The sequence below is a fragment of the Amblyraja radiata genome, chromosome 32 (genome assembly GCF_010909765.2).
Source record: "Amblyraja radiata isolate CabotCenter1 chromosome 32, sAmbRad1.1.pri, whole genome shotgun sequence".
NCBI classification, from domain to species: Eukaryota; Metazoa; Chordata; class Chondrichthyes; order Rajiformes; family Rajidae; genus Amblyraja; species Amblyraja radiata.
The window spans coordinates 18,635,710-18,654,218 of NC_045987.1; the positions used below are offsets into that span (position 1 = coordinate 18,635,710).

General features: G+C 41.7%; 2 protein-coding genes across 6 annotated transcripts in view; both read left to right on the forward strand.

Moving 5' to 3' along the window:
- LOC116991065 (myomegalin-like) overlaps nucleotides 1–18,509 on the forward strand; it is a 108,391-nt gene that overhangs the window by 20,919 nt on the left and 68,963 nt on the right. For all 5 annotated transcript variants that reach the window (XM_033049401.1, XM_033049404.1, XM_033049405.1 and 2 more), the window contains exons 6-13: nucleotides 1,652–1,775; nucleotides 3,080–3,243; nucleotides 3,602–3,758; nucleotides 6,150–6,203; nucleotides 16,386–16,520; nucleotides 17,893–18,012; nucleotides 18,108–18,200; nucleotides 18,290–18,508. In XM_033049401.1, the coding sequence (XP_032905292.1) occupies nucleotides 1,652–1,775; nucleotides 3,080–3,243; nucleotides 3,602–3,758; nucleotides 6,150–6,203; nucleotides 16,386–16,520; nucleotides 17,893–18,012; nucleotides 18,108–18,200; nucleotides 18,290–18,508 (1,066 nt within the window). The remainder of the gene's footprint in view (nucleotides 1–1,651; nucleotides 1,776–3,079; nucleotides 3,244–3,601; nucleotides 3,759–6,149; nucleotides 6,204–16,385; nucleotides 16,521–17,892; nucleotides 18,013–18,107; nucleotides 18,201–18,289; nucleotide 18,509) is intronic.
- Nucleotides 8,603–10,557, forward strand: LOC116991067. Its single transcript, XM_033049406.1, has one exon. It carries the CDS (start codon nucleotides 9,403–9,405, stop codon nucleotides 10,474–10,476), a length of 1,074 nt encoding a protein of 357 aa, XP_032905297.1. The 5' UTR covers nucleotides 8,603–9,402; the 3' UTR covers nucleotides 10,477–10,557.

Below are 18,509 nucleotides of genomic sequence, written 5' to 3' on the forward strand. Positions count from 1 at the left end.
TCATCAGATTGATTCCTGGGGTGCTTGTTATATGAGGAAGTATGGAGAACTATAACCAGACTATTCATTTTATTGCTATATTTAGAAGATTTCATTGAAATGTTTTCAGTTCTTGTCAAATTTGACAGGGTAAATGATTTTACTCTGGCTTTTCTGTCTAGAAACATGCATCACAGATTTCAAACTAAAGAGCTGACATTGAGAAAGAATTAAGACATTTCTTCAAGGGATGGTGGATTTTTAAAACAATTCTTGTACATTTTGGAGGCTCAGTTGCTGATTCAGACATAAGTCAAACCATTTTTTGATATCCAGTGATTGGAGAAGGGGGGTTAATGCAAGAGTTAAAAAAAAAAAAAAAAAGAAGACAATAGTTAGTTTAATTTATTGTATCGTGTACTGAGGTACAGTGAAAAGTTTTTGATGCGTACTAACCAGTCAGCATGATTATACATGATTACAATGGAGCCATCCAGAGTGTACAGATACATGAGAGAGGGGAGTGATCGGGGAGACTCACTCTTGAATATGCTGGTACCTTTGCTGAGGCGACCTAAAATGTAAATAAAGTCGATGGATGGGAAGTTGGTTTGTTTGATGGTCTGGGTTGTGTCGCAATTCTCTGCAATTAAGCTGTTCCCAAACCATGCTGTGATGTATCCTGGTAAAATGCTTTCATTGAAATAGTTTCTGTTGAATGGCAGCCCAGGTCCTTCTTGGGGGTGGAGGTTGGTATCAATTGTGTATTCTTGTATTTCTTGTATTTCTTCTGTTGTTATAAAAATTTATGGACATTTATGGAAAGTCCCTAGTGTGAAGAGGTATGATGGGACTGGGGTGCGAAGAGAGAGAGAGAGCGAGAGGGCAGCCTTCAATGCAGATGCACCATGTCTTGCCAGTTTCTACAGATGCACTGTAGAAAGCATCCTAACACGAGCTTAGTTTGGCAGCTGCTCTGCCCAAGACTCCATCTACACGTCATGCTGTTTCAGGAAAGCAGCCAACATAACCAAGGATCACATATGCAATCATTCTTTCTTCTGTCGAACAGAAGATTCAAAAGCTTGAAAGCACGTACCACCAAATTCAAGAATAGCTTCTTCCATGCTGTTATCAGATTACTAAAAGGTCCAAATTAATTCCCAATCTTACAATCTACCTTATTGTGGCTCTTTCAGTTTTTTTTAACTGCACTTCTGCTGTAAACTGTAAAGCCATATATACTGCATTCTGTTTGCTTTTTGTCTTGCACCACCTAAGGTATTCTTGTGTGGTATAATTTACTTTAACAGCACGCAAAACACAGTTTTTCACTGGATTTCAGTGCGCATGACAATAATAAACCAAACCATGCCGCTTGCCCAAAAACTCTGTGGAAATAATGAAGCGGAGGAAAAAGACCCAGATAAATTTAGTCACTAAACAATTCTGATGTTGTGTTTTACTGGGTTAGATACTGGTAAAAAAAGGTTTTGGGCACAGGAAAGGAATTCAATTAATGGTAAAGGAATTCAGTTAACATTTGGCCCCCTGGATGTTGTGACCAATGATAGCAGTTAAAAATATAAATGTTTAGAATTTAACATTCTCAGAATTTAAAAAAAAATGTAGCTAGAGTCTTTAACCATGTGGTGTTAAATTGCTTAAACAGAAAAGCTGTAGAGAGTTTGGCTGGCAACAGTGATGCAGAAATTAAACGCATGAAAGATGCAAATCGGAAGGAGGTGCTTCAGGTAAAACAACTTCTGGGTGACCAGATCCATCTTTTGGAGGAGGTAAGTCTGTTCTGTATTTCTCTATGTCTGTTCAGAGAGATTCGTTTTTTTAAATACTTCAGTTACTGATGTGGTTACATTTTCAGTATTTAAAAAAAAAAATGTAAGGCTTAATTTATTAAAAGCGAGTCTATTTTGTCCAGATAAAACCGAAAAAACAATTTTATAATCGTGGCCACCAACTTCTTCTCTGCCCTCGAGTTTGCCGAGATCATCCCTGATACATTTCTTTTTTCTAGAGACAAATTTGTAATTGGCATTTAAAAAAAATATTATGAACTCCTACAGCTACCCCTCCCCCCCCCAACCCATCCCATGGCACTTTTCCCAGCAACTGAAGGAGATGTAATGATTGTCCCTTAGTTGAACTATTGCTACCAACCAGCCTTTCCAGGTGAGACAGATGTTGCTCTACATCTCCTCCAACCTGGTCCACTGCATCCAGTGCTCATGCTGCTATCTCCTTTACATTGGTGAAACCAAACATAAACGAGGTTACTATTCTGCAGAGTACCTAAGCTCTGTCTGCAACAGCCATCAGTTGGTGGGCCAAGGTGGATTAGGGTGCCTGAGGAGGCCCTGCAGCAGCCTAGGGCTTTCTCGGCTTGCACTAATGCTGCTTGCCCTGTGGGGTTCTTCCAATGTTCTATTTTGTTCTAGATCCTAGCACCTGCATTTTTGTTTGTCTTCAAACCTTGCTTTGAGGTTTCTCATGAGAACTAGGATAAAGAGTTGGCCAAACCCTCATTTGCTATTCAATCAGACCATGGCTGTTCCTCAAATTGTTTGATTTCCCCAAACTCATAAAGAAACGTAGATTATAAAGCTTATCTTTATTGCAATTTGTCCAGCTATAAGTTTTCAGGGTTCATTTTAATTGGACTGCTTTCATTGAGTAAGTTGTGCCATAGACACCCTTGAAGGTCCTCATGCATTTTCCTGTAACACATGGTTAAAAAGTGGATACTGTTTTTATTCCTCGGGGCCCAAATTTTTTGCTGGCTTGCTTTGGCCAAAATTTACCTGAATTATTTTGTGGAATATCTATGTAAACCTTTTTGAGGCATTTGGTCTCTCAGTGGGGAAACAGGAAATTTTATTCCTGACAGTTCAGTGCCATTGTTTTCAATTTGGAGAGGAGGTTTTAAAAATCATTTTGCTTTTTCAACCCCACAATGGACATCAGGGTCTCAAGCACATGTGCAAATGCATTTTTGGACAGAAATGGGGAAATGTGTATATATTGTGAAGTTATTGGGGAGAAGAAAACTCTTTTTTTTTTTCCCCCCCCCCTCTGAAATAAGGATGTTAAAACAACCCAGGCAGAATTGGAAAAGATGGCTACTATTGCTGAGCAAGAGAAAATGCGGAGTATGAACCTCGAAAAGCAGATGCTGTCACTTAAACAGAACCGTATGGGATTGCCTTCATCCCCGGAACAATGCAGGAGCCTTGTGGAAACTGAGCAGTCAGTACTAAGTATTTTGGTTTATCAATGTGAAAACACACTAATTTACATTTTGTCTTTGTTACATTATTTTGAATTTGGCAATGCACTAGAAAGATAATAAGTGTTTGCTAGAAAGATAATAAGTGTTTGAATTTACAAAAAAAAACTTATTTGCTGTTTTTTTATTGGTGCTCAAACAATATGTATAATACAGTAGTACTGTGTAGTCTTAATGCTGTGATGGTTCCACTGAAAGCATAGTTCCCAATATAAGAAACCTTATCTTTAGAACAATATTTAAAGCATTTGGCAATTTCTGCAACACTTGGATAACTGTCTATGTGAACAGAATTTTTTTGTGTTTCAAATTTGTTAGGTTAATTGAGCAGTTGAGTGAGACCATCAAAAGCAAAGATGCTCTCATTAATCAGCTTCAAACTGAAAAGACCAAGAATCAGGACTGTAACGTGGATCCTTACAATAAAGTTCAGGAACTTACTGAAACTGCTCTGAAAAGAGCTGGTGAAATTGATGTAAGTACCACTTATTTTATTCTTATTGCTTTCTGTAGCCTTTGTGTTTAATGTCATTATTTGTAATACGAGAGCTCCAGTGTGCCATTTACTTTTTTTTCTTTTAAAATCTCTTTTGCTTCAATTCAGCAACTTCAATCAGAATTTTATCGCCTAGATCAGCAGTCTTTTTATGTCTCTTTCTGAAATGATTCTTTCAATGAGTCCAGACTACAAATCCTTGCTTGTTTTTTTGCAAGTTCTTTGAAAGTTATAGTGCAAAAACTGCTGCTATACTGAATGAACTGATTTCTTCCTTTTTGTCCTTCCTGAAAATGTACATTCTACAATTCTCCTAAAGCCCACCTTTAGTTGAGATGAGTCCACGTTTGCTTCTAACATGATCCCCCTACAGTCAAGAAGGCACAGCAATTCCTCTACTTCACCAGAAGGCCAGGGAGCACATCTCCAATAACTCTTACAGTTTTTTGTGCCAAAGATAGCATCTCATCCGCAGCTTGATATTGCGACTGCACGAAAATACAGAAAATTGTCAAGACCACTAAGTCCATCACACAAAGCAATCTCCTTTGGCCCGCAGAGTCCTCACCCACCAGCGATCTTTGGAGTGTGGAAGGAGACCTCAGCACTCTGAGAAAACCCATGCGGTCACGGAGAATGTACAGACAGCACCCGTAGTCGGGATCAAACCCAGGTCTCTGGTGCTATAAAGGTGCATCTCTGGCACTGTGCCACCATACCCCTAGTCCTAACCAATTATATTTTTAACCATGCCACCAATAAAAAGTTAATGTTGATTATATACTGGTCAAGTCATTTGGAGCCTACTCAGAATATTGGTTATATTCATCACAAGAAATGTAACTCTGTTATTGCCTGCTGAAGCTGAGTCATTAGTCCTGGGTCCAATTATTTATCTACCCTCCTGGACATTCCTCAAACGTGTATTACAAACAGAAGGAACATCAGTATTGGAACGGTTCCAGCAAAGCTCTTTCTCTGCAGAATTCCACAAATCCATTGGCAGGATCATTGAACCAACATCAGTGCTCTCTCCCAAGCTGGCATCTCCTATGTCAAACTTGTCTATTGGCATTTTAGGATTTTCTTGATAACACTCTTCAAAAGGAGCCTGCTATTTAGCAATTCACACTATAAGAGATTATCAGATGGATAGAATAAATTATTATTTCAGGGTTTTCTGTAATCTCTTTTTATATTAAAAATAAGTTATAACATCCCCACTAAATTGTAGAGATTTCTAGACCATGACACTCAAAATGGAAAAGGTGCATTCTGGATAGCCTTGGATCATGGCCTGCTGTTCCTGAGTTTTTTTACGTCGTGCTTCATGATGCATGCATAGGTGTGGCTTTGCTTAACGGAATATAGTGGTAAAGATGGTTTACCAAGAAAACAACCTCCTTTACTTTACCTCCACTCCTATCATAAAACAAGGGTTGCCTGTACGTAAATTCTTCGTAATAGTATTGTAAATGGTTTGTCTAGATTAAAGTCTGTCATGGTGATTTCATTATCCTTGTTACATGCACAGCTAATTTCCTGTTGTATACAATGCTTTACATGACTATAATTGTCTGTAGGGAGTTGAAGTTGTATATTCATGCTATGCACTGTTTTCCCAATTCTAATTGAATACACTCTCAAATGTACAGATGCACTGTTCCTTCTTCAAACTCTGGCAGCATTACCCAGTCTGAAATGCCTGTGTTATTGCTCTGTCATTTGTTTATATTTCTAACTCTCTCTTGACCAGAACGTTCTCAGCTCCTCTGATATTATTCCTTCATGCCAATTTGTATGCAATTTGGATAGTACCCAGAGACTCTTTATAGTTCTGTCTTAATTTGGGCTATTACTGCTTGTATTCTTTTGGCAGAGCCACCACCCATATCTATATGTATGTTGTCGTGGTCTATGTGGGAGTCATCAATTGGGTTTTGCCTATCACTCCAGCCTATTAACTCTGCACCAGACAGGCACAATTGCCTATGGCACTTGTGCTCAAGTTTGCACAGAACAATTACTACATACTAACTATTTTCCTGTCCCATTCCCATGCCAATCTTTCTGTCCTTTGCTTTCTCCATTGCCAGAGTGGAGGAAAATAAAGTCTGGAATCCAAACAGTGCATGTATGCACTTTGTACTACCAAATGAAGAAATTGTATGAATAAATGCATGAACCACAGAAGTTTTATCCAAACGTATTATCAAATTATTGAGGGCCTATTATCCAGAGCAGCAGTACAATGAGTAAAACTGCCTTTCCTTTGTAGGAACAGTTAAATAATTAAGGTTGATGAAAAACTGACTAAAATGTGGATTGATTTTATTGCCATTCTAATTTACTCCTTCCCTTCTCACACAGGCCCTTCGGCATGAACTTGCAAATGAGAGAAGTCGCTTTGAAAAGGAAATTCAGGTAATTTTCCTTTTGTGTTCAGTATTAGATGTAAATGGAATTCATTTTGTAATATGTATTTGAAGTTTAGTTCATCCAGATTATTCATGCTTTCCAGTAATTTTGGTAGGTTTGTGATTTGATTTCTGTCTTCACCCGAGCGTTCTTTCTGCACATCCAATGTCTCTGCTCAGATTAGGTCTTCCAGATTTGTTCCACTTAAATCTGGTAGCATGTAATTGTTTGACCATGGGATTTGACATTCAATAAAAACAAAATGCTAATAATATCCCGGGAGGTCATCTCGTATTTGTGGAGAAGAATTATCAATATTTTAAGTCGATGACTTTTATGCAGTGCCTGTGCCTTTTTAAAAGGTTGATGCCTTTTCCCTTTGTGTACATGCTGTGATCTGGGTAATGATTGTAATTTTCTTACTACTTCACTTCTCAAACAGGACCCTTCATGAACTTGTCAATGAGAGAAGTCGCTTTCCCTTTAACCACCACAGACACCCTCACAGTAATGTGGCTGAATGTATTCTAGGTGTACAGTTTACACCTAGGCCGGTGATAACAAGCTGCCCATCCGAGCATTTCCACAATTGTTTTTTGTTAACTATCTGTTTTTCAGAATCAACTGATTTTTTTTTTTTCATGGTTTGCTGAATATTCAGTTTAAGAATCTTGAAAGCACTGGGTTCGATAAATAAATTTGACTCTGTTCCAACTAGTCTTGACGTTGCCTTGTACTGAGGATTGAGGACACGTTTATTTTCCCAGTGATATTTGTTCAATGCTTGAGGCTGTTGCTCACTGGAAGCTGGATTATTGACAGATGTGACGCAGCTAAATTGTGATGGGATATTTTCTATGGAAGACTCCATGCAAAATGTATGGAATTGACACATTGCTTCATTGATTCTCATTAAATCAGCTTCTGATAATTAGGTCATTAGAGCTGGGTAATTGGGTCAGCTGGAAGTTGTGGTGCCCAAGAATATGAATTTGTGAGTTTTGCTAAAGTACAGATTTGCAAGTGCTAAAGTATGCAGTAACCAATGAATATGGTATCTGTAGATTTTGAGTAAAGGACTTCAGCGAGACAATTATAAAAATGAAGAGAAGGGAGAAGGTATTTAGTGCAGACCAATTGCCCCCTTGGATTAAGGGATTATCATCAGAAGGGATTTTAACACGCTGGGTCTATGCTCCCCAGCACAAAATTCTTACATGGTAGCCATTGAGGCCAGTAAGGTGATGGGCCTTCTGCTTTCATGTTCCCATAAAATTGTATTGTGTGGAACACTGAGACGTGACTGCAGTTGAACAAGTAAACTCTCTGGATGGGAAAGCACTTAATATTCCTGGCATCTGCTAAGGAACATAGACCTATGACCCACAACTAATTGTAGCATTTTTACCACGTTAATTCTACCCTTTTCTATTTGCACTGAGTGATTTTAGAAATTGGGTTGGTGAGGAATAATTGTTAAATTTCACATATTAGCTTTGAGGATCTGTCATTTTCCGTACGTATGGGAACTTAACTAAAACAAAAGCTAGGTCAAATGTTTGGGTGGTGTCGGTGCAAATCCCAATGTGATTTATATATTTTTGGTTTCCAAGTGCATTCAAGATTTTTGTGCATCCTCTTTATATCACTTCTTTGTAGGAATAGTATTTTCAATTTTGCTGTTTATAATTATGCTGCAAAACTACTTAACTCTAGATAATATATTTACAAGTTGGGTCAGTTTTTACTATTTTACCACTTGCTTTATGTTGTGTGTGAACTCTTGCTGTTTTAATACAAGTGTGCCAGGCTTGTATTAAACTGGATTAGTCACAGTTCAGAAAGATTTTTCTAACCCGATCTGTGCGTGACACCCTCCAAGTGGTTTGTGTAATCTATTAATCTGTAAAGCAAATCAGCAAGCCCCTCTTGTAACTACAAGGGGCTGCTTGACTAATACTTTGTTTGAAGATGGTAGGAGATCTGTAGTTGGCTTTGTACTTGTGATTAAATGACCAGAGTAAACTTCTCAATCTGGCAGGCTGTATGTACCCTCTATATCGTACTGCTGCCTCTAATATAAGAGCGTGACTGATTCTTGAAGACCACAGAGAGAAAGCAGACAAAACTGTTCAATTTAGATTGGAAGGCAGAATACTTCTGTGCAATTGGATTCGGGGGCGGTAGTTGAACATTGCAAGCAATATTAATAGATATTTGGAATCTGCTGAAAGTTACTAGTTTCTATATTTGTATCTTCCTAGACTGCTTTATCTTTATTTAAACTGGTTTGAAAAATTGGTAGTATATTGACACTGAAGTTGTATTCCATATCGCCTTTTCTATTGCATGCGCTTTAGAATGTGCTCACTGTGGAAGTTACAAACAGGAAACTGGTAGTTTTTCTAAATTAAGTGTACAGTCACTCGACGGGTGAAATAGGAAGGAGGCCTAGTTCCACAAGACGTCATTTTGAAAGTTCACGTGGCAAAAAAAGTCAGACGTTCCGTGCGAGCTGCAGACGGCAGCAACTATTAGACTGCTTAGCTTGTACTTCCTAAATTATTTTGTAATCATGCGCTGAGGAAAGAGAAAGCCGTGTATCTAATGGAAGAGTGGAATAAGTTCGATTTTTGAATCTGGTGGATCATAGAAGTGGTAAAAGCTCTTCAGGAAATGGTGATCATGGTTTATCGTCTCAATTCGGCTTTTTCTAAAGCAAAGTGATGGGGAGTTCTGTGGCGCACCAGTACTTTCAGTCGCAGGCTGTGGTCTACATTCAGTGAAGAAACCTTTTTCGGTAGGAAAACAACAGCAGCTTGCAATGCCACTAGATTAATGGCCACTGCTCGTATTTTTGTCGGCTTGTGTCTGTATCATTATTGAAATGAGGAAGAATTTCTCACAGGATGGTAATTGAATTTAATCCTTGAGTTCAACCCAGTAAAAGAGGTGACTTTTAAATATTGCCAAACAATGGTTTTTGTTTGAGAAGTTTGTGGGAAAAAATTAGTGCTGCCTCGTCCCTTGGAAACTGCCGCCGATCACCATAGCAACTCTTGATGCAGCTTTCCTTTGTTTTTGGAATTCATGAGGACAAGGAATTGTAAAACGCAACTAAAGGGGCTTTCAACTGTTCATCAGTTACATCAGTGATTCGTCTTGTGCTGAGCAGATTTTGTGCTTTTAAAAAGGTTGGACCTCAATGGATATGAAGGGCCTTTGTCGAATATGTTCCAACAATCTGCAAGGTAATCAACGTCGCTGGATTTTCAACACCTGTAGGAAAAGAAGATTACAAATTGTTCTCTCCTATATATTGGGTTACACTATTCGGCGTGATGGCCAAGGAGAGTTCTTGTGTAGTAAATGTGCCTTCATATTGGAGAAGGTAATCAAATATGATATTGTTATTGCTCGTGTTAAGACTGTTTCCAGCGAGAGGCTACAGATGTTGACAGCAGAGAAAGACCAGCTAATTCAATGTATTGTGCACTTGTACTTCAGGTATAATGAAAGTTCCAAAAGTTTCTGTGATAAGGAAGTAAGTCTCTCCCCTGAAATTGAAAATCAACCCTCTTTACAGTACAGCTTGCTTCTCCAGGATGAATCTATTTTATCTGAATTTTGGAAGCCACAACCGAGCAGCAAGGAAATCTTGGGCTGCTCAAACTGCTGGCGGTCTTTCACCAGAGGACACAAGAAGAGACTGTGCCTCTGTTCTGACTCGGTGAAGGTAGCTGATTTATTCTGTGACTTAGTGTGTTCCACCCCCAGATGGGCCACGCAGGGAGGCCTAACAGGAAATGCAGGCTCACGAAGCCAGTCACAGAGTTTGTGCTTTGATTTAGTACCAAGAAGTCCGACTCCTGTGGGGAAGCTGGCCAATCGCCTTTGCACCAGCAACCTTGAAACTGCAAGCACACCATTATTAAATTCCACCAGGATTGATTTTAATATTGAAAAACCTGAAACATTTCAGCTGAAATCCACACTTAACCACAAAGGTTTGACTGAAGACTCTCCCTCGTTGAGACATTACATTGCAAATGCAATTCAGGAAATTAAGTATGTTGAGTACAAACCAGTGGCAATTTTCCCAAAAAGCAAGATACCAAGGCGTGTGGCATTTTGTGCAAGGAGACCGTTGCAGAGATACAGCTTTGCAGTAGATTTGCAAGAAAGCGATAAATTTGACAGTGCAACGTCCGAGCAAGAAGTATGGGCAGCGCAAGAACACGACTCTTCTTTCAAACCCGAGGTAGTTAAGTATTGTTAGACGTGTGTATTTGAACTAAAACTAACCTTGGTGTGTGTATAATAGAGGTTGGTAGAATTTGGGGTACATGGGGAGGATGTATTGCAGGGAGCGTGTGAGCAGTCATGGACTGAAACCCCCCCATCTCATAAGCAAATACGAAATATAATCAATTTAGTCTCCACCTCTTTTTTCCTGTACCCCTGCAATTTATTTGTTCAAGCACATCCACCTTCTTTTGATTATCTTTTTTTGCCATTTAACCCAGGCTAAGGTGATTTGTAGGAGCCAACTAACCTAACAGCCTGTCTTTTGGACCTTTGGGGTAAATTAAGTATCTGGAGAAGAGTGAATCTTTTTTTAATATCTACAGCAACATATGTAAATATGTCTGGTCTAGTTCTTGTTTTACCTTGGCCAACAATGAAAATACTAGAGTTTGGTCTCTGGTCATTGGTTTTTCTTTGCAACATTGTTGCCCTTTTAAATTGCTGAATAATCTAGCATAAGAACAGGCCCTTCAACACACCATGTGTGTGCCACTCATAATGATAATAATAATAATAATATATCTTTTATTGTCATTGCACGTCAGTGCAACGAGATTTAGTGTGCAGCTCCACTGATGTACAAGAAAGGCAAATAAATACAATACATGAATAAACAAGCTGAATTGATTGACGTGACCATCTGAGGGAGACTGTCCAAAGGGGGTGGGATGGGGGGGCACTCATTAGGGCCGGTTCAGAGCCGCTATAGCTCTTGGGATAAAACTGTTCCTGAGTCTGGAGGTTCGGGCGTAGAAGGCCTTGTAACGTCTGCCGGAGGGAAGTAGTTGAAACAGACCGTGGCAGGGGTGTGATGAGTCCTTATGGATGCTGAGGGCCTTCCTGAGGCACCTCGTGTGGTAGATGCCCTCCAAGGCTGGTAGCTCTGTCCCGATGATCCGCTGCGCTCTGTTGACGACGCGCTGAAGAGCTCACCTCTCCGCCCTCGTGCAGCTGAGATACCACACAGAGATGCCATACGTTAGTATGCTCTCTGTGGTGCAGCGGTAGAACGTTGTCAGCAGCTGTTGGGGCAGACCAGTCTTTTTTAATGTCCTCAGGAAGAACAGTCGTTGCTGTACCTTCTTGACCAGCGCGGCGGTGTTTGTGGACCATGTGAGGTCTTCTGAAATGTGAGTGCCCAGAAACTTAAAGCTGGACACTCTCTCCACACTTTCCCCATAAATGGAGATTGGGGCATATTCTCCCGAATGGGACCTCCTGAAGTCAATAATCAGCTCCTTGGTCTTGGAGGTGTTTAGTGCCAAGTTGTTATTGGCGCACCAGTCCGCCAGGTTCTGCACCTCCGCTCTGTAGTTTGTTTCATCACCGTTGGTGATCAGCCCAATCACTGTTGTGTCGTCTGCAAACTTCACGATGGTGTTGGTGTCGAATGCAGGGACACAGTCGTGAGTGAAGAGGGAGTAGAGCATGGGGCTTAGTACACAACCCTGTGGTGTGCCGGTGCTCAGGGTGATGGTGGAGGACCGGTGCGGGCCCAGTCTCACTGCCTGCGGTCGCTCCATGAGAAAGTTCAGGATCCAAGCGCATATCGGTGAGCTGAGGCCTAGCTGGTGGAGTTTGGTGGTGAGCTTGGTGGGGATGACCGTATTGAATGCAGAGCTATAGTCAATGAAGAGCATCCTCACATACATGCCCTGTCTGTCCAGGTGAGTCAGGACAGTGTGAAGGGCCAGAGAGATGGCATCCTCTGTCGATCTATTTGCCCTGTATGCAAATTGATGGGAGTCCAGTGAGGCAGGGATGCTGGATTTAATATGGGAGAGGACCAGCCTTTCGAAGCACTTCATGGGGATTGGAGTCAGGGCAACCGGCCGGTAGTCGTTGAGGTTGGTGATTTTGGACTTTTTCGGCACCGGCACTATGGTGGCTGTTTTCAGGCACTTGGGGACCGTTGCCAGAGATAGAGAGAGATTGAAGATTCTCGTGAATACCTCCGCCAGCTGTCCAGCACAGTCCTTTAATACTCTTCCCTGTATACCATCCGGGCCTGCAGCCTTGCGTGGATTGATCCTACGCAGAGCGCACTGTACCTCCTGAGTGCTCAGTGTTAAGGCCTGTCCCTCCACTATGGCCGGGGTTATTCCACACCTGGTGGTGTTGCCAGTATCGAACCGGGCAAAGAAGGTGTTTAGTTCGTTGGCCAGTGTGATATCACCGTGGGGGCAGGCGGGGCTGCTCTTGTAGTCAGTGATGTCCCTGACACCCTGCCACATGCTTCTGGTGTCCGCGGTATTGAAGTGGTCTTCTACCCTTTGCCTGTGGATGACTTTGGCCTTTTTTATGCCTCTGTTCAGGTTCGACCTGGCCGCACTGTAAGCAGAAGTGTCCCTGGATTTAAAGGCGTTGTTGCGTGCCCTTAGTAATTACCTTGTTTTTCCAGCCGCGTTCGGTACCGGGCTGCTCCGAGTAAACTCGGGCTTGGGAGCGCAAAGCCGCTGCGTCTGGACGCGCCGCCATCTTCCATCATTGCTATGATGCATGATGCCAGATTAACCTAACCTGCACATGATCCATATCCCTCTATTCCCCTCATGTTCTAAATCCCTCTAAATGCCATTGTGCCTGTCTCCACCACCAACACAAACATGATCCAGGCATCCAACGCTCTATATTTAAAAAAACACAATCTTTTTTAAATGTCCCCTCACCTTAAAGCTATGGCTTCTAGTATATGATATTTCTATCCTGAGATGTAGACAACATCCACCACCCTACCTTCATCAATCATGGTCACCATCTTAAAATAAAAATTCAGTCAAGTTAGTATGGTACAACCTGCCATGAACCTATGTTCATAGCAATGCTGTCTATCCCTGCTTTTCCATATGTGAGTAAATCATACCCGGAAGAATCTTCTCCAATACCTTCCCTACCACTGAGGTATACCTAACGACAACTCCCTGGATTTTCCATGTTGGCCTTCTTAAATAAAGTAACAACTTTTACCGCTTTCCATTCTTTTGGGACCTCTCCTGTAGCTAGAGAAAATGCATAGCTATCCATCAAGGCCCCAGTAATATTCTGTTTTTTCTCACAGAGAGTGGCGAGTCTGTGGAATTCTCTGCCTTAGAGGGTGGTGGAGGTGGGTTCTCTGGATGCTTTCAAGAGAGAGCTAGATAGGGCTCTTAAAAATAGCGGAGTCAAGGGATATGGGGAGAAGGCAGGAATGGGGTACTGATTGGGGATGATCAGCCATGATCACATTGAATGGCGGTGCTGGCTCGAAGTGCCGAATGGCCTACTCCTGCACCTATTGCCTATTGTTGCACCTCTCAACCTGGGATTGATCCTAAAGTGACCTGGGGGACTTACATCTTAATGTTCTTCTGTAGACATGACTCAAACTCCCCATTGATCTCAACATGCCCTAAATTATTAATATACTGCACACCAGAGGTCGGCAACCTTGTTCTGCATAGGGGCTAGGATGCATGTCTGTGAGCAGATGGCAGACCACATCTATCACGTGTACACATGGATCCCCCCCATGGATGGCAGGCATCAGATCACATGTTCACATAGATCGCGCCCCTTCGAGGACGCCACCCGGAGCACTGGTCCCCTGTTACGGGTGCTCACGAACATGGAGTACCTATGGACCATTGCCTTGGCTCTGTCCTGAAGGCTCAAATACTCATACTCGCTCGTCCCTGGCCTATTGACAACCCCGATCCCGACAGTGAAGCCCAGACACAGAAGGTACGCGACCGTGCCGGCGGCTTTGCGCAGTTTGCGGTGCAGCGAGAACTCTGCTTGGCGCGTCCTTGCGTCACCGTGCCTGGTCGCCACGGCCTCCGTCCCGGGAGGCACCTGAGATGAAGGAAGTGCAGGCCGGATGATTACAGAAAAAAAAATACGCCTGCGGGCCAGATGATTTCGGTTTATGGGCCGCATTCGACCCGGGGACATAGGTTGCCGACTCCTGCCCTACACTGATCTTGCTAACCTCTGTGTCCTTGGTGAATACTGCTGCAAAGTATTTGTTTATTACCTCGCCTCTTTTCTCTGGCTCCAGTCATAAATTTTCTCCTTTATCTCAACAACCTAGTGCTGCTGCCAGTACAATTGGGGTTTATGGCTAAGTTAAGGCTGGCTTGGAGATTACAGGATTGTGCCTAAAACATGATGACTCTTGTGGACTGACTCTGGTCTACTATCTTACACGCTTGCACTTAGTATGATTGTGCCTAATGTGTCGCAGAACTGTACTTTCACTGTACTTGAATACACATGGCAATAAAGTACAATTGAACTATTGAGTATCCTCCCTCCTTCCTAGCTACCCTCTTTTTAATGTGTAGATAAAATGACTTTGGATTTTTCTGAACTTGCAGACATTTCATGGACTCTTTTGGACATCCTATTGCCCTGTTTAAATTCCTTCTTGCTTTCGTTGTATTCCTTAAGGGGCCCGTCTGATTTTAACTTCCTAAACCTTGCATGCTTTGTTTCTTTTTCATTACATTTGTACCATCTCCCTTCATTCAAGGTTCCTGAACCTTGCCATCTTTGTTTTTTTCCCCCCTCACTGGTACACACTGGTCTTGAATTCTGATAAACAGATCTTTAGATAACTCCCACATGTCACAAGTCGACTTGACCACTAACAACTGCTCTACTCTTAATAATCTACTCTTTCTAGTTAGCACTTTCCCCTGAGGTCCAGAATTATCCTTATTCATCCTAACTATCTTAAAATGTAAGGAGTTGTGAGCGTTCTTCCTTAAATGCTTTCCTACTGAAAGTTGGATTGCCTGGCCAGGCTTATTTCCCAAAACAAGGTCCAGTATGGCTCGTCCTAATTGGACTATCTGCTGGTTGGACGGACGTGTGCTTACGAAGGGTTTAGAAGGATGTGGGACTTGCCCAGAATTCTAATTTGGTTGGCATCAAGTTGAAGAGCCTGTTTCCATGTTGTAGTTCTGACACAATGTTTCAAGAAACCCTTTTATGCATCCATCAAATTCTGCCCTGTCTAAGTCAATACTGATTAGATTGAAATTTCCCCACTACAACAACCCTGTTACTTTTGCATCTTTCCATAATTTATCTATGTATCGGTTCCTTGTCTTGCAGGCTTACTGGGAGACCTGTAGTTCAATCCCATCAGCATGATAGCACTTTTTAAATTTTTGAGGGTTGGTCCTTCACTTAACCCTCAGTTTCTAGCTTCAAGAGCTTAAGGATGTGTCTTTGTTTCTGATTGCAACATCCATCATTTTCTATTTAAGACTTTCATTGTTCTTGGATGTTCACAACCTCCACTTGTGCCCTCCCTTTCCTATAGTCTCTCTGCTGCTTTGTTTTCCGGTTTTCATTAACATATGCCTTATCTTGGCACCATGCTTCTGTATGGAAACCTTCCCAATATTTCTCCACTCTCCTCCCACCTGTTGCTGCATCAGCTATATTTAATTTGACTTTGCCTTGCTCTGTATATTAGCACTTTCCCTTTAATTTTCTTTCTGGGTGCAGTCTGACTAATGGTCCATTAATAAATACATTAAGAATTCTATAAAGACTCATCACAGTATGCAAATCACGACCATATACATACAATCTTTAATCCCATAAGCATCTTGCATAAATTATTCCAGAGAAGCGCACTTGTAAAATATCAGTGCAATTTTTCAAAGCTGAGTGAAATCCAATTGTATCTTGACAATGGAAATTTTCTTGAAAGAATCTCAAGCGACGATACAGAAAACCCACAAAGACATGACAAAAAAAAACCCTGGAGCAACAATGCAGGAGAGATAATACATAATTTAACTTCTGGACTTCTGCCATTTGAGTTGATCTATTTCTACTGTGGTCCAATCTGACAAATCCACCATTTTTTTTTGTGATCTCTTGCAGAACCTGGTTGAGAAACAGAGGCAGCTGGGACAGTTAGAGGTGGAAGCCAGGCAGTTCAAAGCTGACCTTGCAGTTGCTGAAATTGCAAATGGTACTTTACAAGGAAAGCTAAAGGAAGCAGATGCTGCAAATGAGGTACAAATTCATTTATTGGTTTCATAGAAACATAGAAAATAGGTGCAGGAGTGGGCCATTCGGCCCTTCGAGCCTGCACCGCCATTCAATATGATCATGGCTGATCATCCAACTCAGTATCCTGTACCTGCCTTCTCTCCATACCCCCTGATCCCTATAGCCACAAGGACCACATCTAACTCCCTCTTAAATATAGCCAATGAACTGGCCTCATCTACCTTCTGTGGCAGAGAATTCCAGAGATTCACCACTCTCTGTGTGAAAAATGTTTTTCTCATCTCGGTCCTAAAAGATTTCCCCCTTATCCTTAAACTATGACCCCTTGTTCTGGACTTCCCCAACATCGGGAACAATCTTCCTGCATCTAGCCTGTCCAACCCCTTAAGAATTTTGTAAGTTTCTATAAGATCCCCCCTCAATCGTCTAAATTCTAGCGCGTACAAACCGAGTCTATCCAGTCTTTCTTCATATGAAAGTCCTGACATCCCAGGAATCAGTCTGGTGAACCTTCTCTCTACTCCCTCTATGGCAAGAATGTCTTTCCTCAGATTAGGAGACCAAAACTGTACACAATACTCCAGGTGTGGTCTCACCAAGACCCTGTACAACTGTAGTAGAACCTCCCTGCTCCTATACTCAAATCCTTTTGCTATGAATGCTAACATACCATTCGCCTTCTTCACTGCCTGCTGCACCTGCACGCCTACTTTTAATGACTGGTGTACCATGACACCCAGGTCTCGTTGCATCTCCCCTTTTCCTAATCGGCCACCATTCAGATAATAGTCTACTTTCCTGTTTTTGCCACCAAAGTGGATAACCTCACATTTATCCACATTATACTGCATCTGCCATGCATTTGCCCACTCACCCAGCCTATCCAAGTCACCTTGCAGCCTCCTAGCATCCTCCTCACAGATATTCAAAGATACAGGATGGAAGCAAGCCCCTCACACCCCGAGCCCACTCAACCTGCTTGCACTAGTGCTATGTTATCCCACTTTTGCATTCACTCCATGCACACGGAGGGCAATTTTGAGGCAATTGACGTAGAAGCTCACACAGTCTTTGGAATGTGGGGGGAAACTGGAGGAAAACTATGCAGTCACAGGGGGAATGTGCAAAGTCCACACAGATGGCACCAGAGATCCAGATCAAATCCTGTGGCACTATGAAGCAGCAGCTCTACTAGCTGCCCGCCTGTGCCACCCTAAGAATTTCTCCGTCTATCTCAGAAGAATTTTTGATTATGCAGAAATTCACTTTGAAAATCTAAATAAATATTAATTTCTGAGAGGAAAGCTGGTAGATCCTAATCCAGTTTTCATCAGATTAATGTTGGTTTCCCGTTAATTATTATTTATTTTTTTAGGCTCTTCAAGGACAGGCTAATGAAAAGGTCAATGAGCTGGCTGCAGAGAAGCAGAATAGTTTGAAACGAGATAAAACCATTCAAGGACTGACTTTGGCTCTGAAGACTAAGGATAAAGAGGTCTGGGTCACTCTACTGTGAATAATTTATGCTGTAGTCTGGGTTTGCTAACAATATTTTAAATATTTTGCTTTATTTGCACTGTTTAAAATCAGATCAAGGAGCTTTACCAAGAAATTGAAGAGCGAGATAATGCACTGGCTAAAGCAAGAGACTCGATACATAAAGCACAGCTGCAGAAATTTCAGGTAAGTGGCAAACCTATTTAAATCTGTTCAGGTGATCCTATGTTTTAGTTTAAGTGAACAATTTAATGTTGTGAATTTTTGGTCTTCAGGGAGCAGAAGAATATCAAAACCTCATGACTGCGAAAGAGACTGAGCTCGCAGAGCTCCATGCCGATCGCAATGGAAAAACAATGGAGGTCCAGAAGTTGCAAAGAGCATTGAGCCGTCAAGAGCAGGAGCTGAAAGATCTGACTGAGACAAAGGTTAAACTGGAAGAGGAGGTGGAAGAACTACAGCTACAGAAAAGAAAGAGTGACAAGACCATTAATG

Coding starts and splice junctions, on each gene's coding strand:
- LOC116991067 (XM_033049406.1), top strand. CDS start 9,403: ATGGATATGAAGGGCCTTTGTCGAATATGTTCCAACAATCTGCAAGGT.